The sequence below is a fragment of the Corvus cornix genome, chromosome 3, assembly GCF_000738735.6.
Source record: "Corvus cornix cornix isolate S_Up_H32 chromosome 3, ASM73873v5, whole genome shotgun sequence".
Lineage (NCBI taxonomy): Eukaryota > Metazoa > Chordata > Aves > Passeriformes > Corvidae > Corvus > Corvus cornix.
Window position 1 is genome coordinate 109,517,680 of NC_047056.1, and position 26,544 is coordinate 109,544,223.

The window sequence follows — 26,544 nt, forward strand, 5'->3', positions numbered from 1 at the left end:
GGTCCTTCTGCAGTGACACAAGAGACTCCTGCGCAACAGGCTCCTGGGAAATGTAGTCTGTCAGCAAGGCTGCTCTGTGCCCGGAAACCGGCAGTGCAGGTACACAGACACACGCACAATTTTGTCCATTATCTGCGTTAAAAAGAGTAATCATTAATGAGAGCTCAAGATTACACGTGGGATCTGTTTGCTTTGCGGGGTGCTGTCATTGGCAGCACTGCCTGGGGAGCCCCAAACTCTGTTCCCGTGTCAAGGAGCTGCATCCGGGAGGGATGAATTGATCCCGATCTGGTTTAGTAAGAGCTGCATTAGCAACAGCTACGTGCGGAGCTGGGGCTGCGGATTAGGCACGGAGAAGTGCAGTTTGAACAAGGATCCCAGCAAGCCTGGGCTGGCAGAAGCTGATCGCTGCCTAGAGTCCCGTAAGTGAAAAGTTTAAAGCTTTTCCTGGCTGAATGCTGAAGTCCTGTTGTGTGCCAGTCCTAATTTCTCTTAAATTATCATAGATATATTTAAGTTCTCATCATGAAAAAAAAAAAAAAAGGGTAAGGTGTGTGCTGTTCAAGAGAAGCTTTTCACTTGTCATTAAGGCTCAGCTGAATCCCTATGTTAATCATTAGCCATTAGTCAGTAATCCTCGTGCTGATTCGAGGATTTTTTAGGTCACAGAAACTTATCTCAGAACACCTCCCCACATCCCTGTCTGACTGTCTAAAGCTTTGATGTGTGGCCCCCGTCTCAATAATTCAGACAAATTAAGGGAGCACTGGAGGTGAAATTTTCAGTTGAAGTTGGATGAATCTCTCTCATTGGTCACCAGTAATTGGTATTAAATTGGATCCTTCTTGGGGTTAAAATTCATTACAACTCATGCAGTGATAAAACAAACTCTTGACAAAGCTGTGGTTAAAAATGGGGAGAGGGCATATTGCAATTTAATGTAAATGTGCCTGGCTGCACAGAAGGTGTGAGTGGTTCAGAGCCTGTGGACAGTTCATGCAACCTGCTGTGGCACTTTGTGCCTCTCTCCACAGCTGTTCTGTGGGCTTGAGTCAGCTTGTGCCACGCTATGTCAGCCTGTGTATCATCAGCTCGTAACGTGGCGTAGAGAGGAAGGACCTCTAGAGCTCACCTGCAGTCATCCTACAGTCCTCTGTCACAGCAGGGAGAGCTTCAGCGTTGCATCAGGTTGCCCAAGGTCTTGTTTCGTCTCCTGAAAACCTCCCAGGATGAGGGTTTCACAATCATCCTTTAGCTGTACACCTCTGGGTACAGTCTCATTCTGTTTTCTCTATGACCATGCTTTAGGGAGTGGAAAACAACAACTGGATCCCTCCTTAAAATAAACCCCATAGCATTGCAGCAGCCTGTGGAAGGTCATTTTTAGCCTGAAGAAAGAGGTTCTTTTTTAAACCAGATGATTGGGGGAATAGCAGTGAAGAGAAATTTTCTCTTTCCACAGGATCTTTGAAATGAGCCTGACTAGAGGTGGATGCTTGCATGGACAGCTCTGTGATGTGTGGAGAAAGTCCAGTACTCATGGAGATCCATCAAACACCTGGAGTTCCTATATCCCAAGATCCTGAGGGAGACAGCACCAGCAGAGAGGACCCTTACTATTAATTTATTTCAGTTCTTGGTGAGATGCAATTTTTTGGTTTCTGTCCAAAGCCAGTTTGACCAAAGGCTGCATATGTAGGTAGGGAGTATGGACGTCAGATGGGCTGGAAGCAGAGCAGTGGGGTCTGGGAGAGCTGTGTGCTAGACTGGAGAAAGGCAGCCAGACTGCCCAGTGCCCTCACCTGTGCTTCCATGTTAGTTCATTTGGAAAGACCATTAACCATTAACCACTGCCCAAGACTAGGACCCAGCCTGAGGAAAGCTTGGCAGTGACTGTTCCACCATTGTAGTGGTTGTGTCCTCCTCATAACAATGCCTTGCATCTCATGTCCTTCACCAAATCACACCCTAAAAGCACAAGCTAAACAAAACCAAACAAAAAATAGGCCAAAACAAACACAAAAGCCTTTAATGAATGTCTTCACAGAGGCTTGAAAGCTTGATCACTTTAAACTCACTCCTCAGTGAGTTAATGAAAATATACCATGCATATAATGAAAATATACTCCAATATTACAGGGTCTTTAGCTCTCTTATCACTTTACCCCTTTATAGGAAGAGAAATAATTTAATGGATAAAATAAAACCAGGAAATAAATGTATAAAGAGCTGTGGTAGCTAAACACAGAAGTGTAGTAATATGATGGTTAACAGTGATTTATCTGTTTGTTCCAGACAGTTTGCAAAATGGAGATCAACACCCTGTTCGTTACAGTTGATGTATGTGGGCTTGTTTTTCTGCACCTATGACCAACATGTAACATCCCAAGGTATTTCAGCATGACTGTTTAATGAAGGACATACACCTGTTTTTCACAGCTCTTAACCTCCTACTACCAGGTGTATTTCTGCTGTGCTACTTTTACTGTACTGCCTGCCTGCACAGGTTCCTGTTAGTGCACCTATTCCTATATAGGAAGGTGGTTAAACTGTATTTGTATCTGTATTTGTTTACACCCAGTGCCTCTTGCTCTTTCACTGGGCACCCCTAAAAGAACCTGGCTCCATCCTCTTCACACTTTCCCTTCAGGTCTGCAAGAGGAGAAGATCTCCCTGAGCCTTCTCTTCTCCAGATTGAGCTGTCCCAGCTCCCTCACCCTCTCCTCAAATGATAGATACTCCAGCCCCTTTTTCACTCTTGGCAGAGGATCACCTCCCTCAGTCTGCTGGCAGCATTTCCCTGATGCAGCCCCGGGTGCTCTTGAATGCAGAGGTACATCTCTGACTCATGTTCAACGTGATGTCCACCAGTACCCCACATCTGCAAAGTTCCTGTCCACCTAGGTGCTCCCTCAGCCTGTACTGGTGCATGGTGTTGTTCCTACCCAGGGGCAGAACTTGGCACTTCCCTTTGCTGAACTTCATGAAGTCACTTTTTTTTTTTGGCCAGAAAAAACTGGACCAGGTGATCCTTGAGGTCCTTTCCAAGCTGTTATTCTATGATTTTAAGGTAGGTCCCTGTCTGCCCATTTTCCAGCCTGTTGAGGTCCCCCTGAGTGGCAGCACACTCATCTGGTCTGTCAGCCACTCTTCCTGGTTTTGTGTTCTCTTCAAACCTGCTGAGGGTGTGCAGGGGTAGGCTCTGACAGCACTTCCTAGGGCTTTTTTATACTTAATGTATTCCATAAGTAATTTTGGTGTGCCACTTTCACACATGCAAAGAAACTAATCTGACCTCTCTGAAACCTTGTCTTCTGACACGGCACTGATATAATAGAGGTGACCAGCAGGTTTTGAATTGTCAGTTCAACCTCAGAAGTGTTTCTCTGCTCCTCAGACACTGGACACACATCTCAGACAGGTGAGAGATACCTTTCTTAAGGTTTCTGCTTCAGGTGATGTCTGCAGAAGTTTCTTGCCATCTGACTTGCTGAAAGCTAAATGTCTGCAAATCACTGGCTCTCTGCTTTGTAATCTCAATATTGAAAAAAAACCCTTTTTTTTTTTAACTGAAGAAAGCTCTGCACTGCTTTGCTAGTGTCCTTGGCCATGTCCCTGGCTGCCTGGCTGTCCTTCCAGCAACTGCTGCAAAGTCCAAGGATTTCGGCACAGCAACATGTAAGTTTTGCAAGCAGCAGTTGGTCCTCATCCCAGAACAGAGCAGAATTGGCTCTGCCTTTTCCAGAACAAGGATTTGTGCCCTGTGCTGCTCAGTGCTTTTGACATCTTGTCCCCGTGGCAGTGCTGGGCTGGCAGGGCCGATCAGAGAGGCCCTTGCTGATGAACTCGGAGCCCGGCCAGCGCGGCCATGCCGCGGCTGCGGCAGGCGGAGCAGCTGCTGGGGCTGGGACAGGCGGCGAAGAGGCAAAATGGATCTCGCTCTGCTCTTGGCAGCACTCCTGGGACTCCTCATTGTCAAGGCTCTTTTCTTTCAGCTGAGAAACCCGAGCTCCCCTCCTTGTATCAGGAGCTGGATCCCTTGGTTTGGAGCTGCGTTTCAGTTCGGGAAAGCTCCTCTGGAATTTATAGAGCAAGCCAGAAACAAGGTAATGCGTGTGCTGGCGTGCCTGCTCGTGGGTGTGTGCTCAGGGTGGCTGCCTGCAAGGGGGAAGGCAACCAGAAACTTCTGCGTTCAGTTTTGCCCTTTCCTGTCACGTTTTATAACGTCAGGAGCATTTAAGTGGTGAAGAATCGGCTTAGTACCACCAGCTTTGCTGAGCTGTGGATCTGATCCAGGCACGATCTCTGTGCTGTGATCATCCTCTGCCGTTTTGCCTTTGCAGTCTGGCTGTATGTTTATCTTGGTTTCAGATAATGTGGAAAGCTCTGTGCCAAGTGCTGGGACCAGAAAGCTACTTATTTGCGTGCCTGAAGTTAGGTGAGATTTTTGACTACCAGCTGGTGTCCCTCAGCATTCAAGAGAGACACAAACATGTTTGGCAGACAAAGTTTTCCATCCTAAAGAAACTTAACCAAACATGAGGGTCGAGATTTACCCCCTGGACTTAAAATTATTTTTCTGTGTCTGTTGGATAGAAAAAGATCAAATTATTAATTTAGGTAAGATGCCTGATTTCTAGACAGCTAATAATAACTGACATAAACCCCAGTTTCCCACTTTTCATTCAGGGATTGTATCACCTGCTACTACAATGTAGTCAGCCTTGAGTGTTCCATACTGAAGGATCACACAGCCCACCACTTGCAAAAACTTACTAAAAATGAAACCATTGTAACATCCTGAAACTTGAAAATAACTCTACATCGATAAATACTGGACATTTAAAGTTTGCTTTCTCATTTTGCAGTGCTAGATTTCATATTTGTATTTATTTTTGTATTGTTATAAACTCATGGTGTTAAAGCAGAGGATTAAGTCTGATCTTTGAGAACAAGAAGAGCTGTCAACCTTGTATTAAAGCACATAGGGTGCATCATAGTGTAAGCTCGTAGCTATAATCTGGAGTTTCTTGGCTTCTCTGTGCTTGACAGGCCAGTTTTAATTTTATATTACTATGTCTTTCCTGTATCTTTCATCTGTGCATACCAACATCAGTTATTTGTTCATTCATCTTAGATCTGAAATGTAGGACTGGAAGAAAACTCATTTCTGCCAATTCTTCTACTATTTCAGAAACCGTGCTACATACTCCATAAAATAAACTGGCCAAGCCTCACTTAAAAAATCCAGTCATAATATTTCTTTGACTCTTCTGATATTAGGCTGTTAGGGAACCTCCTTGTCTACTGTAAACACACCCTGATGGCAGCCAGATTAAAGCAGCCTGACAAACTGGCCTTTACAGTGCAGTCTGTTTTTGGGGACAGCTATTTCACCATGACTTTAGTTGCCTTTTTTCCCCAAGAAACTTTTAAGAAAATTCTTGGAGGTAATTTTAAAACAAACCTGGCAGAAGAGTCCTTTTTTGGCATTGATACACAGATGGAATGAGCAAAGCATTTACATACTTGTATTGGGGTACAAATGCATACTCAGTGGCTCTGGATTAATTAATTTTGGTGTTCATTTGCCTGGAGACCATGTAGACTCCAGGTTGATGCTGTGACAGCTGCTGACACATCTGCACACACCAGAAGCTCCTGAAGGACTTTATAAACCTCTGGTTTTGTTGGGTCGGAAGCTAAAACAAGAAACATTTTCACTGGGGAAAAAACTCAAAGGAAGAGAAGGCTTTCTTACATCTCTCCCTTTACTGTGGGTTTGCTGTTAGGACCTTTACTTTGACTTCTGGTCCAGCAGCTCAGCATCCTTGTGACTTGTGACCTCTCCCTGTGGTCCCCCTGGGCCAAGAGGGATGTCTCCATCCATCCCTCCCTCCCTCCCTCCCTCCCTCCCTCCCTCCCTCCCAGGTTGACTGGCTGCCTGCAGCACCATCACCTGACAGTCTCCCTGTCCCTGAGGAGGGCCACTCTCCTTAAACTCCCCTCAGGCACTGAAGGTCTCCCTCCCTTCCCACCTGCCACACTGGCACGCTGAGCTGAGGCCAGGAAAAATAAGCCTTTTCCTGCCTGCTCCCTTTTAAAAGAGTAGGCACTGCTGCAGAGTACAGCCAAACAAAACACGTGCTGCTGCCAAAGGGGTCATTAACAGGCACTACAGGGCTTGCAAAATACATCTGCAATAATTCCAGGCTCCTTAATACTGCCAGAATAGGGTTAAGTGTCCTTAGTATGAGCAAGCTGCCCTCGTAAAAGGTATTGCAGAAACAGGCTTTAGGCAGTGTGAAACCTCTTAATCGCTGTAGGGTCATTACTTTCAGGGGAGATTCTTAAAATGAGAAAATTCCTCTCCTGGATTAATCCTTCAGACTGTCAAAGTGACACTCATCTCTTTCTTAATTTCTTTCTTTCTTAATTGCTTTCTTTCTTAATTCCTTTTGTGTCTGTCCTTCACTGCTTTTTCTCTCAAGTTCTGGAGTAACACAGTAAAGTTCCACTACTTCCAACCTGCCCTTTCCTTGGAGTTTGCTGCTTCTATTTTCCTCCTACGGAAGAACACGTGGGCTGGAAGAATTGTCTCCTTTCCCCCTTGTGTCATCACTGGGACTAAGAAAAGAAAGTTCCCTGCTCTAATAAAATATTTAATCTCTGGTCTAATAAAAGATACCACCTCTTCCTCCTAAAGCTGCCTGGTGAAAGAAGTTTTGCAGGCAGTCTGGGATGGGCAGGGGGAATAACCAGAGCCACCATGCAGCATAAAATACAGGGAGAGCTGCTTACTGAGGATTTCAAAGGATGTGGCTCCCCACTTTGCCTGGCAAACATGGTAAGAGTTAGTAAAGAATTTCAAATTCTTCTCATCAGTTTGCTAATTAAGCAAACAGGAGTTCAGTTAAACCCACGAGATTGTTCTGCACTGTTGTAGGGATCTGTGGGATCCGTCCATCCCTCTCAGAGAGTGTTGATTTGGGATAAGGTGATGTGTCCCAGGACTCCCGGCCTTACTGTGTGTGCAGCTGGGCGAGGGATGGCTCACTGGGTTATACTGGAAGGGATGTGTGGAGCTGAACAGGCTGGAGAAGGCTTCTGGTGGAGCATTTCCATAGTCAGTGTCCACAGCCGAGTTACTAAAGGTCTGTGACTGGTCCCAGGCATAGAAGACCAAAATGCTGCAGTCCCTGAGTAGAGAGGGAACACGGCATTGACCCTGTGTGTGTGTCTGCAGTCAAGGGAGAGGAAACCCACCCAGTGCTCCCAGCTCCCGGCAGGACTCGTGGTACAACTGCAGCTATCTCAGCTGAGAGTGGTTGCTCCCTGTCAGTGTCCCTGGGGAAAATGGCTGTTTCCCTGATTTCCTTTGGGATTTTGGAGAACGTCCTTCTGAAGTTTTTGTTTCTCTGGAGTGTTACTTTCCTTAGGCTCAAATCTGCCTCTCACCGTAGCACTGAAGTGTTTCCCAATCTTTGAAAAAATTAGCTTTCATGAGTGAAAGCAGTAAATCCTAAGAGGATTTTTATTTTGCTTTCTGTGTCTCTGTATGTTGTGAGGTCTTCTTAAAAGCTTAATCCCCTTTTATTGAAATATTCATGCATATTGTGCATCTCTTTGACTAGCTCAGAATATCCTGCTGAGATAGAATGGGTAGAAACACAACTTAAATTGAAGATGTAGGCACAGGATGGGTTAAGAAGTTTGTTGTCCTTCTCTCTCTCCTTTCCTAGCAAGATAAGAGCTCCAGATTAATTATCATAGAATGGTTTGGTGTGGAAGAAACTTTAAAGATCATCTCATTCCAACCCCTGTGCCATGACAGGGACACCTTCCACTAGACCAGGTTTCTGAGAGCCCCATCCAACCTGGTCTTGAACAATTCCAGGGATGGGGCATACACAACTTCTCTGGGGAACCTGTGCCAGGGCCTCACCATTCTCACAGTAGAGAACTTCTCCCTAATATCTAATGCAAACCTACTTGCTTTCAGTTTAAAGCCATTTATTAGCACTTGCATAATAGATCTTGGAGTAGTTTCAGAGTATCATTATTCTGAGCCTTCTTCTGTGATATTTCTGGGTCTTCTCATTGTTTAGACTCTCAAATTACTCCAGATCATGAGTAAACTTTTAGTTCTTCTTCCAAGGAATGAATTAGGAAAACTTCTAATGCTACACAACCTTATGTCTCCTTAAAAGCTGTATTGGGCTCTTTTTCAGTACATCCTATTTATCCACTACTAATCTCAATCTTTAATAATGCTTACTATAATTTTTTGAGTACTAAAATGACTCTTTGAGGCTTCCCAGGTCCTTCTGGCACCATGCTTGCCTGTTCATCCTCCTGTTGCTGAGGATGATTTAGCAGATCACAGTAGGGAGTTCTGTAACTTCTTATTTTAATTCCTTGAGAGTTCTGAATTGAAATATTTATCACTGTTTTACCTAGAACTTGTTTAAGTCTATTCCGCTCCATTCTTCCTTCAAAACAAGATCTCAGTCCATCACTCTCAGTGAAAGGCTCCAGGGTGGGACTTGTCTTACACTGATGTAATCCCTAACTCAGATTCCTTCCCCCCACGGTTTCCTTACACCTTGATTATTTACCAGGCTCAGTAGCAGACTGGGAGACTTCCTGCATCTGGCATGTTTGGAAAAGTCTTTATTATTGGGAGTAGCAAATTGCCTTTATTAGTTTGATTCTCAAAATTTTTTTAGTAGTTTAATTTTGCATTGTATTATCAAATGTCATATTTATTTGGACACAAAATTCTGCTTTCTGAAAGATTTGTCTTTGAATATCTGCCATCACTGTGTTGCTCAGTGAAGCTGACTTGTTCTGGAGGAGGCCATCTATGCAGCTTTCTTATTTCAGTTTTGTTTAGTATTGGTCTAATTTTAATGATTCTAAATTGATTGCAGGAAGTTGGATGAGATTCAAACCCAGATTGTTTGTGTGGGTGTTTGCAGGTTACCAAGATGGTCAGTGGACAGGTAGTCAGTGCTGTCACTGGAGTCCCAGGGCAGTTCAGCTCCCTTCAAAAACAGGTGTGCAGGAGCTGGTCTGGCAAATTGGTTTTTAGGATCCCTTGACTGCACAGACTTGATTTCTATTGTGTATTATAGGAGCTCAGACATCTTGGTCACATGTAATCACCTAAAATAAAGTGTTCCAATCTTTAATTGAGTGCAACCTTATTTGAATAATTAAGTATTATTGCAGGTTGCTATTAGCTCAAATTTAATTTTAATATTAGTTAAAGTACATTTTAATGTTAATTTTAAAATTTTAAAAACTAATTTAAAACCAAGAACAGTACAAATTCACTGAATTTTATCCAGACTGACGATGAGGACATGGACATCAAAAAGCAATCTTAGAAATTTAACTGTTACAGAGTCATAGAACCACAGATTGGTTTGTGTTGGAAGGGACCTTAAAGCTCATCTTGTTCCACCTCCTGCCATAGACAGGGACAAATTCCACGGGACAGGAGCTCAAAGCCTTATCCAGCCTGTCCTTGAACAGTTGTTATTAAAACAATATTTTATTTATTATCATCCAGAGAGTTTGAACATTCATTCTTACTTTAATAATTTGCAGTTGAAGGACACAATCAAAATTCAGCTGATGCCAAGAGGAATCTTTTCCTTGGCTTCAAAGAGCTTTTGATGAAGCAGGATTTACACTACAGACACAGACAGCAAAAAAAATGGTTAAAGTCAATGGCATAAACAATGTGAGCAAGGTAGAATGATCTTTTTATGCCTACATCTAACAGACAGTAGATACTGCACATTTGTTTTCTAGTTTAGAGTATATACAAATATCAGGGATCATTTTAATAATGTAGGAACTCAGAATTTAATGCCTATTGCTGAAAGTTTCAATAGTTTCTAGGGTATTAGATTAAGGGAAGATGAAAGAATGATTTATGGCATCAAAAACCTTCCCTGAATGTCAGTCAATCTGTTTGCACAAAGCTTGTTAGGTGTTTTGATATTAATCTTTCAACATCTGTACAAGAAAGTAATCATTGGTATTAGGAGAAAGGACAGGAAAGGAAAGAACAGGAAAGGAAAGGGAATCTGAAATATTAAAAATATGCAGGAGGGTGGAGTTTTTGCTAAAACAATGTAGACTGAAATAGGTAGGATTGTGGATTTTTACGATATTGGTACTTTGCTGTGGCAGCCAAGGGATGGAGTAGATAATCCATCCCTTGGGTTCTCTAAATCTACATAGGTTTTATTGTTTGAACTGCAATGTGATTCAAATATAAAGTGTTAATCTAAGAGAAGGAATCTCTTCTACTCTGCAAGAGGTCAGGCAGGCACATATCACATTCCCTTCTGGTCCGTAAGTCTGCAAATTTTGGTCTGATTCATGTTCATCTTTTTGCAGTTCTGGGCCAAGGTGTGCACAGAGCAGGAATCACCAGGTCCTCCCTCCTGACCTCTCAGCAGCACTGAAGTCGTGCTGGGGTTCCTGCAAAATGTGTTAACGGTGCAGTGACAGGAAATCTTTGTTTGTTCCAGCATGGACCTGTGTTCACAATATTCGCTCTGGGAAAACGGTTCACTTTTGTGACTGAGGAAGAAGGAACTGAAGCATTTTTTAAATCTGAAGACTTAAATTTTGAACAGGCAGTACAACAAGCTGTCAAGAATGCAGGTAACTGAGACCCGTTTTTTTTTTTAAAGGAAACCAAATCTAGTTACCCAGGAACATTAAGTCCCAACCAAAAACCCACTGGCTTTTTGATCATGCTTTAAATGTTTATTTAAATCCATGACCATGTTATGAAATGAAGGTGAAATTCAATTTCTCCATAAGGATCCAGCTCTGCAAGCCAGCCAAGGGATTTGGATTCAGTGTCAAGGAATCAGAAGTTTCTGATCCAGGGACTGTTATTATTTTTACCATCAAGCAACTCCAGCTTGAGATCAGGTCCTTTTCTGTGGCTGGACACCTCACCTGTGTGTACCTCGTTTAGAGTAATAGTAGGTAGTCCTATCACTTCGTTGGAGAATCAGCTTGCACCAGTAGTTAGTTGTTACCCTGTAGTCCAAGAGTCATTAGAAAAGGATGAAGTGTTTATGAGCATGTACTACTACAGCATGGAGACACAAACTGGTATTTTCTTGGGATAAATTATTTTTCACTTCATTCAGTTTTGTGGCACGCCTGCACATCTCTCTACATCCCACTGGGGGGAAATCTCTGGATTGTTGATTCTGGCATTGACGCTTCATGAGGCAGGAAGATGTTACACAGACTGGGAGAAACAGCGGCATTACCAAAACCTTTATGTAGTTACAAGGAAGCTTCCAGGGAATTTCACTACAGGAAAATGAGGGTTAAGGCATTTAAATTAGAGTCAAAAGTTATGTGTTAAAATGTACACTCTGTCTTTTAGTGAAAATCTACTTTCCAGAATGTTTCTGTTTCATTTTGTATTTAGTGTCTGTCCCTGCAGAAGCATTTTATCAGAACCATGGCAACCTCTACAGCATGATGAAGGGGAAAATGAGTCCCTCTAATCTGCACATGTTCTCGGGCACTTTGTGTAAGGAGCTCCATGAGTACATGGCTCACCTGGGCACAGAAGGCACAGGTGACCTCAATGACCTGGTAAGGTAAGGGAGTTTTGCAGCACATCTCAAATTCAGGGGTGTCCTACATGGGAGAGAAACGTTTCTGTAAAGAAGCTGGAGCTCAGGACTCAAGTCTTACAAAAGGTTTGTCAGGATGCTCATCACAGACTCATGGTTTCAGGTGGCTCACAGAGTGGACAGGGTTTCATGTAAGGGTTTTCTCCCAGTTAGGAGAAGCATCTGAATTGCCTTTTTGGAAGAAAAAAAGAAAACACAGCATCTTCCAACAAACGCTGTTTCCCAAAAGATGGGAGAAAAGCTTCATGTGTTTATAAAGAACTTAGGAACAGACAAAATGCTTGATCTTCAACAGGTTGAAAACCTTTCATGTTTGAGCCAAGCCTAGCTTGAAGCTTAACTAAGACCTCTGCAACTGACTTGGCTGCAAGAACTTCATGTAAAAAAAAAATTTGTTTCATGTGACAGCAACAAAGCTTTTAACTTCTTTTTCCTGATTATCTGGGACAACACCTACATCTTGTCTGTCCATCTGTATTACAAGTTGAATATTCACAGAATCACAGAATGGTTTGGGTTGGAAGGGACCTTAAAGATCATCTCATTCCATCCCTTCCACTAGAGCACATTGCTCAGAGCCCCATCCAGCCCGGCCTTGAAGACTCCCGGGGATGGGGGCAGATACTGCCTTTGGTTTGGACCTGTTTCTGACACCTCACATTCAGATTGTCTTTTGCTGCCTTGTTCTGCATTATACAGTAAGATATAGCTGTTACTGCAGTTAAATCACTTGGCACCTCTCACTGCAGTTACTGCAGTTTGGATTAACTGGGGGAAAATGTGGGGGAGAGGGGCTTTGAAATATGGTAGGAGATGATCTGTTCTGCTTTGCTAAACAAGGCAGAGTAAAAGTATTGGAATGCGACATTCTGAGTAATTGTTACTTAGCTGCCTCGAAATGAAATCTATAGAGCCACCAGATGGCCCCCTCTTCCTTATTATCAGAAAATAGAAAACTGAGCACTATTCCCTGAAATACTCATTTAGCAGCAGCTGGGACACAGCAAAGGCTGCGCAAGAGTTTCTTGGAGTACAGGAAAAGGGTCTGAGGAAGGAGCTCAGAGTTTGCAGGATAACAGAGGAGCAAGCAGGTAAAGAATGAGATGAAAAGAAACCAGAAAAACATCATCTGTCCAGGAAAGCTGCAGCCAGAGGAAGGATGTTTCAGGATATTTGGTCCAGAGGGGTTTGTGCAATGCCTGGAAGGTTCATGGGGGTCAACCTGAAATGAGAGGGGTGGTTAATGGGGAGAAGGGGACCTCGGTGGCCAGAGTCTTTCTGCTCCTGCTCGAGTGACCAAACCCTAACTGGTGAAGTTCAGCCATGCGCAGACCAGCCTGAGGTCTGTGTATCTCCTGCCTCTGCTTAAAATCTGAAATAAGGGTGTGGGTGAGGTGCGAGCCTTGTGCCAGCCTTTCATACTGATGTGACCCTTGAGTCCTACAGCTTCCAGTGCTGGCAATCCAATGTGCTGCATCCTGGTCTAAAACTGCTGCAACAGCTATCCTGTGGGCCCCTAAGTCACGGGCATCTTGTCCTTGCAGGCATGTCATGTATCCAGCAGTGGTGAACACCCTGTTTGGGAAAGGCGTGTGCCCAACCAGTCAGAGTGAAATCAAGGAGTTTGAAGAGCACTTTCGGAAGTATGATGAGGACTTCGAATACGCGTCTCAGATGCCCGAGTGCTTCCTGAGGTGAAGGGGCAGAGGTGATGGTTGTGGTGTACCCACTACAGGCATTTCTCTTGCTGCAGTATCAACTGTGGGAGACATTTTCCCTGGAGGATGATGCCCAGCCTTTATTGATGGTGTGCCCTTAGGCAAAGCAGGCTTTTAGCTAAATGCTTCAAAAAAGTTCTGACCTTGTCTTGTGCATTTTCCTGGCATAGAGCAGAAACAACCTGGCTTATGTGAGCAGGGCCCAGCTTGGACCTGTCAGGGAGCAGCAGAATGGGGTAAAGGGCAAAGGCCTGAGCCTAAATGTGAGTCCCAAGCTCAGGGGGCCTCCACTGAAGTGTCTCTCTGCTCTTTCCCAGCATACCAATCCCCAGTAATGTGGCTGCACTGTCACAGAATGGACCTTGGGTAGAGACAACCAGACTCTGAGGAGTTTCTTCCAGACCCTGTCAGTGCTCTTGTGGCCATCATCGCACTTTTAGCACCTCAAAATACCTTCAGAAAGAATTGAGGATGCTCTAAAAATGGCCTTGATTTTCTTCAGGAGGATCATTCTTGAAAAGATTGGCCTAAGCAGTCTGTCCAAATCCACACTGAAAACCTGTAATAAAAAGGTATGAAAATGTAGGAGTGGTGCAGTCCCAGGTCATGGCTGCAAGAGGAGGTCTGGGCAAGATGGAGGCCTTGGACGTGCTGTTCCTCATGCCAGTCATCACTTCTGTCAGTCAGACTGACACTTGGCTGTTCATCAACTGACTGCTGTCCAGGGGCTTTTGGAAAACGACCCAGGGAGTGCTTCTCATGGAAAAGGAAATGTTGGTTTGTGCTGCCTCCGTTAAGTACTTCTTGTTTGTTGCTTTTCTTTACAGGAACTGGTCAAAATCCAAAAAATGGCTTCTAAAATTATTTGAGAAAGTAGTGTTGGATGCTGAAAGGACCAACCCTTCAGAGACTGCATCCAAGGTAAACATCTGAGGCTAAGAAATGAGATGACTTTGTTGCATATTCTGACTGAAGTGATGGAGGGCAGGAATTACTTCAGTACTGGAAGAAATAAGTCAAATATGTCAGCTTTTATAGCTATACCGAAATGTTCCAGTATTGCTGTCACCTGCAGTAGGACAGACCCATAACTTTGACTCCTGTTCCTCCATTTAGTTTATTTCAAGCAATTCTGAGAATTAACATCTTTCCCTGGGGAATTTTAAGGCAAGGGTTCAGAGCTATGACCCATCCCCAGCCTCCAGTATCACACTGCAGTGAGCAGTTGAAAGAGGTGAAAGACCCTTCAGTTGTTTCTCTGAGGGCAGCATGCTGTGAAACTTCAAAACCTTACATGTGCTATTTATAAACCCTGGTGTAGAGTGAGCAGATCCTTCAACAGCCAGACTGGTAGAAAATAGCAGATTTCTGGATTGGGAGCCAAGTACCCTAAATATTGATTGTGTCAAAGCTGAGATAAGTTGTTACCCTGGTTATTCTCCTCAGCTCTGGCAGGAATTCTGCCGATAGGGCTGACAAACGTGACGGCAGACTGGCCTGGGAATTCTGATCTACCGAATGGTTGTAGAACAGATCACTAAAAAAACCAGGTTTTATTTAGACTTTAAAAGCTTTACATACCACAATTTCTTTAATAAAATAAACCAGATTTGCAGAAAGAAAGAGGAGGCTGGAGAGGAGCTGGTGGGAGGTAAGAAGGTGCGGGAAGTAGGAGGCAGAAACTCGGTGTCTTAGATTAAGTGGGCATTTGGGAAAAAGATCAGCCATTTTTTATTCAAGGTTGCCCTTTTCCTCTCTGAAAAGTAGGCAGGAAACTTTGCCTCAAGTGCATGGTTGCGCTGCATTTAAGGACATACTATAAACAAAAGCTGATCCTAGAACATTACACTGTTGCTATAGTTTCAAAGAATATCAACCCACTGAAGTCACTGCTTAGGTCACCAACAAAGTGCCTGAAACTAGGGAGTTTGCTGATGTATTAGACCATCTCTTAATAACAAGCACCCTTTTGGCATGAACAGAGAACATTTTCTTCATTTCCATTTTCATTCAAGTGGCTCATTCCCCTTTTCAGGTTCTTTAAAGCAGAGGTGTAGAGCAGGGATTAGAACAGAGATTTCTTTTTTTTCTTTCTTCCACATATGAGCAACAATGGGGAGTGAGGGAACTCAATCCCATAAAATTTTAAGGAAATGGAGAGCAGTGAAAGTATTCAGGAGGGATTCATGTGGTGCCCTGAGTTCTCCTGGTCCTCTGCCTATGTGAATTAGTCTCATTTTCTCTTAATGGTTGTCATTTCTACATTGTGCCTTCCAAAAAAGCCATAACTAACATTACTTCTCTTTGAGAAATTAGTCCTTGAGTTCTAGTAAGCCCCACCCCAAACTACATTTTAATATATTTTTGGAAATACAGATGATTATCTTTTATTTTTAACAGACACTTCTACAACATCTCCTGGATAATTTGCAAGGAAAACATCTAGCTCCCAATTATGGTCTCCTGATGCTCTGGGCTGCCCAAGCAAATGCTGTCCCTGTAAGTACATCAGCTGCAGAAACACCTCTTTCTCCAGTTCCAAAGCCTGTATTTGGGAAGGAAAGGCTTTGAAACAGAGGTCACACACACACTGCATGGATTCCAAAGAAGGGATTATCACGCCCACATGCATCACTACAAATATACCCAGGCTGCAATGTCACAGAAGCAATGACAAGAAAAGCTCTTCTTTTATTTTTCCTAAATGATGTTGTCCCCTATCATAACATTTCAGGAACATAAGCCTCACAGCTATTAAGATCACAGTCTTAAGCTGTGAAGAGCATTTAACTCTGTTTTGAAGCACTGTGGCTGTATTATAGAAAAGACTATTTCAGATACCCTGGTGCTACCAATTGTAAAGAATATCAAAAGCATAATATAGAGTAACTTCATCCATGTGTAAATCCTTGAGTGAATTTGTCTCTTTCATTTTTGGGGATCTGCTGTACAAACGCCAGTGGAAGAAAATAATAGTTTGATTCTAGAGCCATTAAGTTTTGTCCATGTTAGAAAAGGATTTGCTGGATTAATGATACTGATATAAATATGCTAACAAGCCCAATATATCTAACACAGCTTAGGCTGACCCAAGACATTTATAGGAATTTCTCAGATGAAAAATCCATAGCAGCAAAAACATCCTTTATTTACCATGACTACTAAGCTCTTTCCAGCACAGTTATGTCCATTACAGATGTGATTTAGAAAAACATGATAGTGAGTTATTTTTGTATGTCCCCCTAACAGATATATCTATGTTTTTTGGAGATTGGATATAACTGCAGTTTAGCCTAAGGGAAATTCATCCATTTCAGTGAGGTTTCTGTGGATTCACGTGTTGGCATAAGTGGGAGGCATAGCCTGCTGTCTGTTATCAGGATAACTGACATTCCTTCCACAACACTTACTTCTGTAATATTCAGCTGTAAATAGACATACAGATATTTTTCTGTTTCTCAGAATAGTCACAACCACTGTTCTGGGGAATGGAATGACGAAAGAAAAGGCATTTCACCTTCCAAGGGCATTTTTTACAAGCACTTTAAACCCTTTTATCTGAAACAATTCAGTTATCCCTTCTTAGCTCATGGAGTGAAGCCACAGTGTCCAAGTGCTGTACAGGAAAGCTAAGCTACCAGATTTGTTTTGCAGAAGGAGGGCTGCATCCATGTCGGTCTGTTTGGGAAATAACAGTCAGAGTTTCATCCCTCACCAGCGCAGATGGCCCATGACCAGATCTGTGTGCAGGCTGCACCTCCTGCTAGCTCAGCAAGGAGAGAGACTCCTGGCACTGCTGCCAGTCCTTCTGGTTTCATCCTACTTAAGAGGATTTTCTCCTTTCCTAAATTTCTTGATTTTCAACTTCATTGCATAATCAGTTAGCAAATTATTTCTAAAGGGGATATATTACTCCTTGTTTTGCTGTTAATTAAAACTTTTCCTGCCCATTTTAGTGTGACTCACTATGACAATGCCCTGCAAATTATTTAACCTCATTTCTCCTAATACTAGTATGGATTAATTTTTTTCATTCCTGCAGCTAAAACTAATCATGCACAATGATTTAGTAGTAAATTTAACACCTAGTTATTTGAAAATAAAGGATTCTGTGTTTCAAAGCTCAAGGCTAAAGCTATATAATGTTCACTAAAGATAAGTACACAGCAGATGACTAGACATAATCTCCCAGGAGCTGAGCCCTTAGATATGGATTTACCCAGGAAGCACAGCTCCCTGTGCATCCCAACTGCAACAGGCACATACAAAAAAAAGCGCAAATGTTTTTACCTGCCTCTGTGATTTGCTAAAAAGATATCGCCATTCTGTTCCATATCCCTAAATTCAAGGATTTCCATCTCTGTTTAGGTTGCATTTTGGACCCTTGCTTTCATACTCTCTAATCCTACCATTTACAAGAAAGTCATGGAAGACTTGGCTTCTGTTTTTGGTAAAGCAGGTAATAAATCTGATTGAGTCCTTCTGGAAGCTGGAAATTATTTATCCTGTGTTGGCCCAGCACAGGGCACACTTGGTCAGTGGCTGGGAACAGTGAGTGTTCTTGCTAAGGGTGCTACTGATAACATAGAGTCCAGCTCTTACGTCTTTACTCAGGATATGCTCAAGATGTATTTTTAAGCAAAATCACCTTTGATGTTAGCAGAAAGAAGGTAAGAAAGGAACAGTACATGTTTGTTTCTTCATTCCTATCATTTAAACTTAGATTTGTATTTACCCAGTCTTGTGCTTTTTCCAGGCACCTACAATAAGGTCAGATGAGGTCTTTCAGTTCAGGTGCTTTTCATTGTGTGCTGTTCACCAGAGTTACAACTATTCATGGAAAAAACAGGCCAGGAACTGTTCTCTTTTCTGTCATCAGAGGCAATTTTTTCCAGCATGCTTCACCCCCCATAACTAATCTCTTTCCTTCAAAAAGCAGTCATCTACTGGGAGTAGTCGTTCCCATATGCAGTCCCCTGAACGACAGGTTAGACTTTCATGGAAGACTCTTTGTTGACATGGGTCAAAACTGTGTCAAGAAATATGTCAGTAATTAACCAATAAAGTAAATAATGAAGCAGAGCTTAAGCCTTTCTCCTGGCACTGTTTCATTTGCTAATGTTAACAGAGCCCAAGAGCTCAGCCATGGCTTCTTGTCTTGGTGCCTACAGTCCGTGAGATTTCCATGCAGTGTCCTATGAAAGCACAGAAAAACTCTCAAGACTTCTAACTTCCAACATGACTTTGGCCCCTTCTGGCCAACACCATATCTACACCTTCCTTAGAGTTATTGAATTATCTTCAGTGGCTTTTCTTAAATTTTACTGATTCAGGTCAATTTATTTACTTTGAAATATAAAGACAATTTTTGGGTGTAAACAATGCCTTGAAGTCTTGAAGTACTTCACCCACAGTTCTAAGGCAAGAAATGTCAGCCTGTATCAAAACAAGTACGAAATCTAATTTTTACATGGAGTCTTCTTTCTCATGCCATAACAGGTAAAGATAAACTGGAAGTCTCTGAGGAGGACCTGAAGAAGATCCCTTTCATTAAATGGTGCACTTTGGAAGCCATAAGGCTGAGGTCTCCAGGTGCAATCACCAAGAAAGTCATAAACCCAATTAGAATTAAGGTGAGGTTTGGTTGTGGGTTTTTTTCCCCTCAAGCATGCTGTGTGATTTGTCTGGAAAGGGTCCTCCCAACAGATCTGGATAAAATTATAGTGGGAGAGATATTCCACAGCTTCACCTATATATTCTTTTTAATAGATTTATTCATCATCATTGATTTATGAGTGGTTTGGATTCTCTGGCTCACAGTCTTGCCTTCAATTTTGAATTGATTTTAGATTGAATTGAATTGAACTAGAGATACTGATGGTATGTAAAATAGGAATCAGACACAACAAGTATGGTAGAAGAGACCACATTTTAGTAACTGATTAAGACTCCTTCAACTACCGCTCAGAAGGGAGGTGTCAGCATTCAGGAATCTGACAAAGAAATGTTGAGGAAAAAACTCACACTCTTAAGGAATCAGTGCTCATGACTATTTAAGATTACTAATAAAATTACTAATGTCTACTATCATAGAAGGCTTTCTTTGCATTTCTTTGCATTGAAGGAAGTGTTTAACAAAATATTTAGGAAAAAAAACCAGCTCACATGGTAAATTAAGAAGCAGGAAAGACAGAAATCATGTTTCTGATCTTTTGATACCTAAGAAACCAAATTAGAACATAACTAATCTTTCCACCTTCCCTGCTGTGTAGGTTTTATGGAAAAAAATAGCAAGAAGAAACCTCAAACGTGTAATATGGCCACCTTGGCTGTAATCACCTTTACTTGTCTTCTCTTAGGACCTTCTGCTGATGGAAGTACCAAGGAGGGACTGTTTTGTGAGTTTAACCCATTTAGCTCTTTTCTTAGAGATTTTTCTCCTTTTCAGAATTTCACCATCCCTGCAGGTGACATGCTGATGTTGTCACCATATTGGTTGCACCGGAATCCAAAATATTTTCCTGACCCAGAAATGTTCAAACCTGTAAGTTGTCACTCTTAGTGTGGATATTTTGTTGTCTTTTCTCCCCTTCACTTATTTTACAATAAAAGCACATCGACAAACTTGCTTAAATTTGGCTGGAGAATGGCCTTGAATACAGAGAACAGGTGCACATACAAGAAATGCCTGTAGGAATAAACAAGACTTTTAAATTCAGTCACATGTTCCAGGTAATATGGTACTACTTTATATCACTTTGATCCTGACTTTATCACTCTCTACAACTCCCTGAAAGGAGACTGCATCCAGATGGGGGTCAGTCTTTTCTCCCAAGTAACAACTGGTAGGATGAGAGGAACCAGCCTCAAATTGTGCCAGGGGAGGTTTAGATGGGATATTAGGAAAAATTTCTTCACTGAAAGAGCTCAGGCATTGGAACAGGCTGCCCAGGGAGGTCGTGGAGTCACCATGCCTGGAGAGGTTTAGAAGATGTGAGGGTGTGGCAGTTGGGGATGTGGTTTAGTGGTGGATTGGCAGTGCTGGGTTAATGTTGGACTTGATGATCTTAAAGGTCTTTTCCAACCTAACAAATTCTGTGATTCCAAGTACTCTCCCTGTCGGATGATTTCTGGTAGGTATTATCTCTGCTAATTCAGTAGTTAATCTAGTTTCTTTATTATTCCACTGCAGGTGGCTGTGTGGGCAGGCTTGTAACTGCTCTTTTTAGCACCATCCAATATAGAACAGTTTGTCTTTTTTATAGAAATACATCAAGGAGTAATTTAAACAAAACTTCCCTTCTAGCAAACTCTTCCCGATTTGAAATTCCTTTTAACAATTCCTGCTTCTTTGAAATCTGAAGCTGAAACTCTGATGCAGCAGCTTATTTTTTTAGTAACTTTATTTCTAAAGAGCAAGTTAGCTTGTTTTTTTAGAAACTCACCCATTTTCAAGATGAATAGGTGAGAACCCCTTAGACACTGTCATTCCAAATGTATGACCTCGCTTCATCACCACTGAGGTTTTTTTCTTTCTTTATTGGATTTTGATGCTGACAGGTTTCCTCCTCAGAAAGCTCTGAACAGCCCTAGCTGAAAAAAAAAATCCCTAAAATAGATAAATGCAAGATTATGTCTTCTCTGGGACAGATTCATCAGAGGAGTTCACCACCAGCAGCTTGACAGGGTGTTACTTGGCAGAGTAGCACTGAGTTTGTGGAGGCTGGTACAGTTTGTCAGCCAGCAGTCATGAGATTTGCTTCTCTCAGTGTCACCCACCAAAACTTCAGCCCATATTGCCTTGTTCCTTGTGTTGTTCCTTTCCTCTCAAAGCAACTTAGGATGGAGCAGGGATCCCTTTGGGTACAGACAAGCTGTTTTTTGTTGAGAATCGTTCGTTTTCTCACACACTGGCTTACACCAGTTAAAGCTCATAGACTTTGCATTTGTCTGTGCAGAGCGTCTTAGAAATTTTTTTTGTGCAAGATGTGCGTGAGTTATTTGTGTGTCATGACACAATTTTGTGGCTGAGGCTGCCCTCAGTACTGGTTGATTTGCATTTGTATATATAAAGAGAAGGGTGCATTTTAATAGCTCAAGATGCAGGATTTAGGAAATGGGGAGGTATAGGAAAACTGCTTTAGGGGTAATTTTGAAAACCTTGCCAGCATTTTAAGGCACTTAAATGTGTTTCAAATGGGACCTTCATTTCTTTCCCTGATTCGGTGTTGACTTTTGGATCCAGACTCTAATACTAACAGGTTGAATGCAAAAAAAATGGCATTAGTGCAACTTTGTATTGAGGATTAGCTGTCCAAGGTCATTTTTAGCCTGGAGAAATAAAGTTAAGCTTTATTTATATAAGGCTGATTTGGAAAAAAAAAGTTTCTTCCCACAGGATCGTTGGAAAGAGGCAAATTTAGAGAAGAATGCTTTCTTGGACAGCTTTGTGGCATTTGGAGGAGGGAAGCATCAGTGTCCAGGAAGGTCAGTGAAACAGCTGGGGTTTATTTATTCCCAAACCCTGCAGAGAACAACTCTCTTGAACTGGGCTTCTCTTACAGTTGGAGATAAAGGGTTTTCTTTGCTCTTTGTCAGTCTCCTAATGTTCAGCATCATCTGCACCTTGTTTAAACTGATCTGAAAGTGGTTTCATTCCTGGAAAAGACAGGTTAAGTCACAATGAGCAGGCAGAATCTGAGACCAGTTTATCAAGGGATATTGCCCCCCACCCAGGGAGGAAAGTCAGCCTGGCTCTGCCCCTGCTGAGGTGTCTTTTCTTCAAGGGAGAGTTGCTCCACTTACACCATTTTACAGACACAGTTATTTAGGTTGCCTTAAACCAGTTCTAAACAAACCTACAGAACATTTCTCTGGTCTGAGATTCTCTTTCCATCCTCTGCGATGCCACTGACATCTCTGCTGATCTTCAGGTGTCTTAACTGGCTCCTCTCTGTTTGAATCTTGTCTTTGCATTAGGGCACACAGAATTGTATAATGGCTTAAATTGCAGATCCTGTCTCACTTCACTCCTCCAGCAGTGCCACCAGCCTTGGTACTTCCTGCATTCCTTCTGCTGTTTTCTCTGCTGTCCCTCTTCCTGGAACAAGTCCCAGGGAGCCAGCTGCTCCTCATTCCTGTATTCAAACATCTCTATGCTCAACCCTCTGCCTTCAAAACCTGCTCTCCTCTGAGACAGAAGTGACCAAAAATCCTTAGGACCAGTCATTTTATCTCAAGTTCCATGTGGAGCAAGGAACCTGGAGGGTGTTGCAGAGGATCTGCATTCTGGAATCTGCACCCCATGGCAGGCTAGACGCGAGTGCCAGATAAACGTCATGAAGGCATTAAAGACATGAACAAAATGAATAAAACCACATTCACCATTTAGGTTTGCCAGAGGGAAGTGCTCACTCACTGCTGTACCTTGGTGGCTTGTACCACATTCCTGAGCTAAATCTGAGCACAGCCTCATTCCCAGCAAGGGCAACAGCAAAATTCGCAAGAGGCATCTGCAGGTACAGGGAAAGCTGCAAAACAGTGTTTCTGAAAGCTGCTTGTTTATATATCCTGACCTATATCTTTGTTCAGGCTGTTCTCTGGACTCTGATAACATCCTTAAAGTAAGTTTTTGGTTAGAAAGAAAAGTATAAGATTTCCAGATAGACAACAGATGGAGAATCTTCTTCTTGCTGAGAAACTAAAAAGCCCTTTCAGACCCTTTGGCAGGCCACATGGTAACACACCTTCAGGTTTTTCAGCAATAATTGTAAAAGAATAATGTGATGGGCTTGAAAAAGAAGGAAATTAAATCAAGGGTTGTATCAAGGATTCCAGGTTGCAGATTTCCTTCATACGAGTGAATGAAACAATGATATTTCAAGTTGAAGATGCATTTTTATTTATTTCAGTATTGAGGTTTATAAATGAAATGTGTGAAGCATTTAATTTCTCCATTTCAAAAGTGCATCAGAAAATTAAAAGCTAATTTAATCAAACTGAAAGCTAGCAAATAATTTACCTGCCCCATAGTCTAGCAAACTGATGTGGGAAGAGCTCCCAAAAATCCATTTCTGTGCCATAGTTTTTACCTAAAAGAAAAATTTGATGTCAGTTTGACTACTTTGGTAAAACCAGGTGGTTATTACCTGTGTGACTGTGCTTGTCTTGAACAGCTCTGTTGTCCCCTCAAGCACTGGGGTCCAGGGCCCTGCTGTGCAAACAGGGCTGGTACTGGAAGGACCCACCCTTGCATGGTGCTGCAGGCTTGGAGCTTGGGCTGCATCCCACCTGAGCTGGGCTAATAGCCATCAAAATACCTCTGTTATGCATTCCCCCGAGCCAAGGCCACCAAAAGCTCAAGGCAATTCCAGTGTGAAGTCACAGGGATAATTTGGGTCTGAAGCTGCGCTAAAACAAACAAACATCTTCCCACTCCAGAGCCCAGGGCAGCTCCATGTGCAGATCCTGGTGGCTCTGCATGAGTTACCCCGGGTCTGTGAGGCTTTTTAGCTTCCCTTCACACCTGCCAGGCCAACTCCATATGCAGTCATGTAGCCTCCTCCCCTGTGAATTCCCCCATAGCTGTTTTATCGAGGTTTTCCAGCATTTCTCTGTAGAAGAGCAAGGTAATATTACTATTTTAACTGAGTATTTAAGACTTAGGTGTAAACTCTGCAAGTGAGTAATCCCATGACCTCATATAGATGCACAGTGGTGAATGCAGAAAGCTCTTGTACACATCAGCATTAAAAACTGATAGCCTGGAGGAGTTTACCTGCAGTTATCCAAAATCTTCTCCAGCCTAAGAAAGACCTTTGGGAGAGTGTTACAGAAAAAAGAAATCATGCCCTTGGGTCTCCTACTGCATCCTAATGCTGACGCATTAAATAATAACTCCCACTGTCACTGCTCTCTGATGTCACCAGGCTCCCAGCTGCATTATATAACTTTATATAGCACGATTAGTCATATGGCCTTTTCTGTGTTTGACTGCCTTCTCACTCCTAGGAAGTTATTTCAAGTCAGCAAGTGTTAGGAGAACATAAATGTTTATACAGTGGAAAAATCCATAATGATAAGGGGCTGGTTTAAAATAGGTGTCAGAGGGATACTGGTGGTCCAGCGTTTCACCAGAAAGAAGGGGCAGCTGCCACATTTGTGTTCTTTGCCAAGTAACAAAGCTGAAAAAACTATGGCAGTTTTCCTGTGGAAGATAAACTTTCAGGCAGAACTAAAGCACAGTGTAAAATGTGTCAAAGGCACCCTGTTTCTTACCTGATGATAACACACTTGTGATGGTCAGTCTGGAGGGCCAATGTTTTCCTCCCGTTTCTTGCAGATGGTTTGCGATCATGGAAATCCAGCTGTTCGTTGTGCTGTTCCTGTACAAGTATGAATTTGTACTGTTGGATGCAGTGCCAAAGGAGGTAAGAGATCCATGCATTCATGTGGCATTCCCCAACTTTATACTCTTCATTCATCAGGTTCAGCTGAACAACCATGCTCAACTGTAGTTACATAAATTTTGAGAGGAGTATTATAAAGCATGTAATGAACAACTCAATCTTTGTTTTATCTCAGAAAATCCGGAGTAATTCCAGTAATTCCAATTAGTGGGGCTGCACTGCCTATACAACAAAGTGCTTACAAGAATGTTTTGTCTCATTGTTGCCTAAACATTACCAGAGATTTGATACTTGTTGCTCACAAAAACAATAAATATGGAACGGGATCATTAATACTTTAAAGATATGGAATCAGATGCAACACTTGTAGTGCTCTTCCACTCCATATTCAGGGGTGAAAAGTAACTGATTAGGGTAAAACTGAATGAGCAACTGTGACACAGAAAGGTTTTACCGTAAGGGAGAATGGCACAGTCAACCCTTCATTATTTGAATATTTTGAAAATATTCAGAACTGTGAGAGTTTCTTAAGAGCTCATGTGTCATCCTGACAGAGTGACTGGAATAATAATTAAGCATGAAGGCCCTACTCAATGGCTTTGGCAAAGCCAAGAAGTAATTCTCTAAGACCAAAGATGCAAGAATGTTTATCTTAATGTTAAAGCACAATAGTAATTCCATTAACTGAACTAACTGAAGTGTTTTTTCTGATTTTCTTCTTTCTTCAGAGCCCTTTACATTTGGTGGGGACACAGCAACCCATGGCACCATTAGGGGTCCAGTATAAATGCCGGGAATGAAAATTGTGCAGCATTGACCTTTCTTTGCCAGCCCATGGATGGATGAACCACTGAGCTGCTTCCCAATCCCACATCTTCAGACTCTGCCTGCAGAGTTCTTGATTTCAGCTTTCAATGCTGTACATTGTGCTGTGCCAAACCAGTGCAGTCATACCTGTGCTCCTCCCCTGGTTGCCCACCTCCCAGTGCTTCACTGCAAGCTTTCCTGCTGCATTCATAATTTGTGGGTCAGTTATTCACAGACTTTTCAAATCTGATATACTAAACTCACCAACCAAACACGCAGGACAAAAAGCTGCAGTGTCTGGAAGTCCTGTGTGGAAGCTGTGCCAGAACCAGCAGAGAAGCAGCTCCCTTGGGCCAGGTCACTGCTTCCTGTAGGGCGCTTCAAACCAAGGCCGAAGTGGTGCCTCATGCTAAGAAATCACATTGGTAACAACAAACAGCTCCCTGGTGCTGGTGTGCACAAAATCCAGGACAGTCTGAGCAGAGGCGTCTGGATCAGCTCCACATCCTGATAAACTGTGGTGACTTGTGTGTCACTGCCTGTGTGGGCAGGTGAAGGTCTGGCCTGCTCTGCCTACAACCAGTGCCAACTTCTTGCAAATAAAATGAATTTGTAACAGAAAAATTGCAAGCATTTGGGATCTTGTTCCACTGGAGCACCTAAATTTCTGCCGAGCTTTATTTTGCTCCACAGGATTCAGAATCATCGGTCCTTCTATGAATTTGCAGTGACAGTTTGACCATGATGTTTGGCTTCCAATAAAAAGTGATCACGAGGAAAGCTGTTGCTGCTCATGAGACTGGTTGTCTAATATCTAGAATGCATTTGCTTTCCCTACCACATGCGTTATAGAACAAATTGCACAAATGTAAGAATATTTAATCCTATAAAAAATACCTAGTAAAAGCTGTTTGAAGAAGCTGT

General features: G+C 42.5%; 1 protein-coding gene across 7 annotated transcripts; it reads left to right on the forward strand.

The window, feature by feature from the left end:
• Nucleotides 1–11: 11 nt before the first annotated feature.
• LOC104685383 (24-hydroxycholesterol 7-alpha-hydroxylase) lies at nt 12–26,417 on the forward strand. Of its 7 annotated transcripts, none has more exons than XM_019282207.2 (16): nt 12–99; nt 1,463–1,639; nt 2,296–2,390; nt 3,599–3,678; nt 3,996–4,106; nt 10,551–10,686; nt 11,477–11,651; nt 13,232–13,381; nt 14,233–14,326; nt 15,806–15,904; nt 17,774–17,864; nt 18,905–19,038; nt 19,854–19,949; nt 21,804–21,892; nt 24,747–24,834; nt 25,542–26,417. In XM_019282207.2, the coding sequence occupies exons 3-16, from the start codon at nt 2,339–2,341 to the stop codon at nt 25,611–25,613; spliced, it is 1,467 nt and encodes a 488-aa protein (XP_019137752.1). In that variant the 5' UTR covers nt 12–99; nt 1,463–1,639; nt 2,296–2,338; the 3' UTR covers nt 25,614–26,417. The 7 variants fall into 7 exon arrangements, with proteins under 7 accessions (XP_019137752.1, XP_019137754.1, XP_039425121.1 ...); XM_019282209.2 differs by having other exon boundaries at nt 2,300–2,390; XM_019282208.2 differs by lacking the exon at nt 12–99 and adding an exon at nt 200–422.
• The last annotated feature ends 127 nt before the right edge of the window (nt 26,418–26,544 follow it).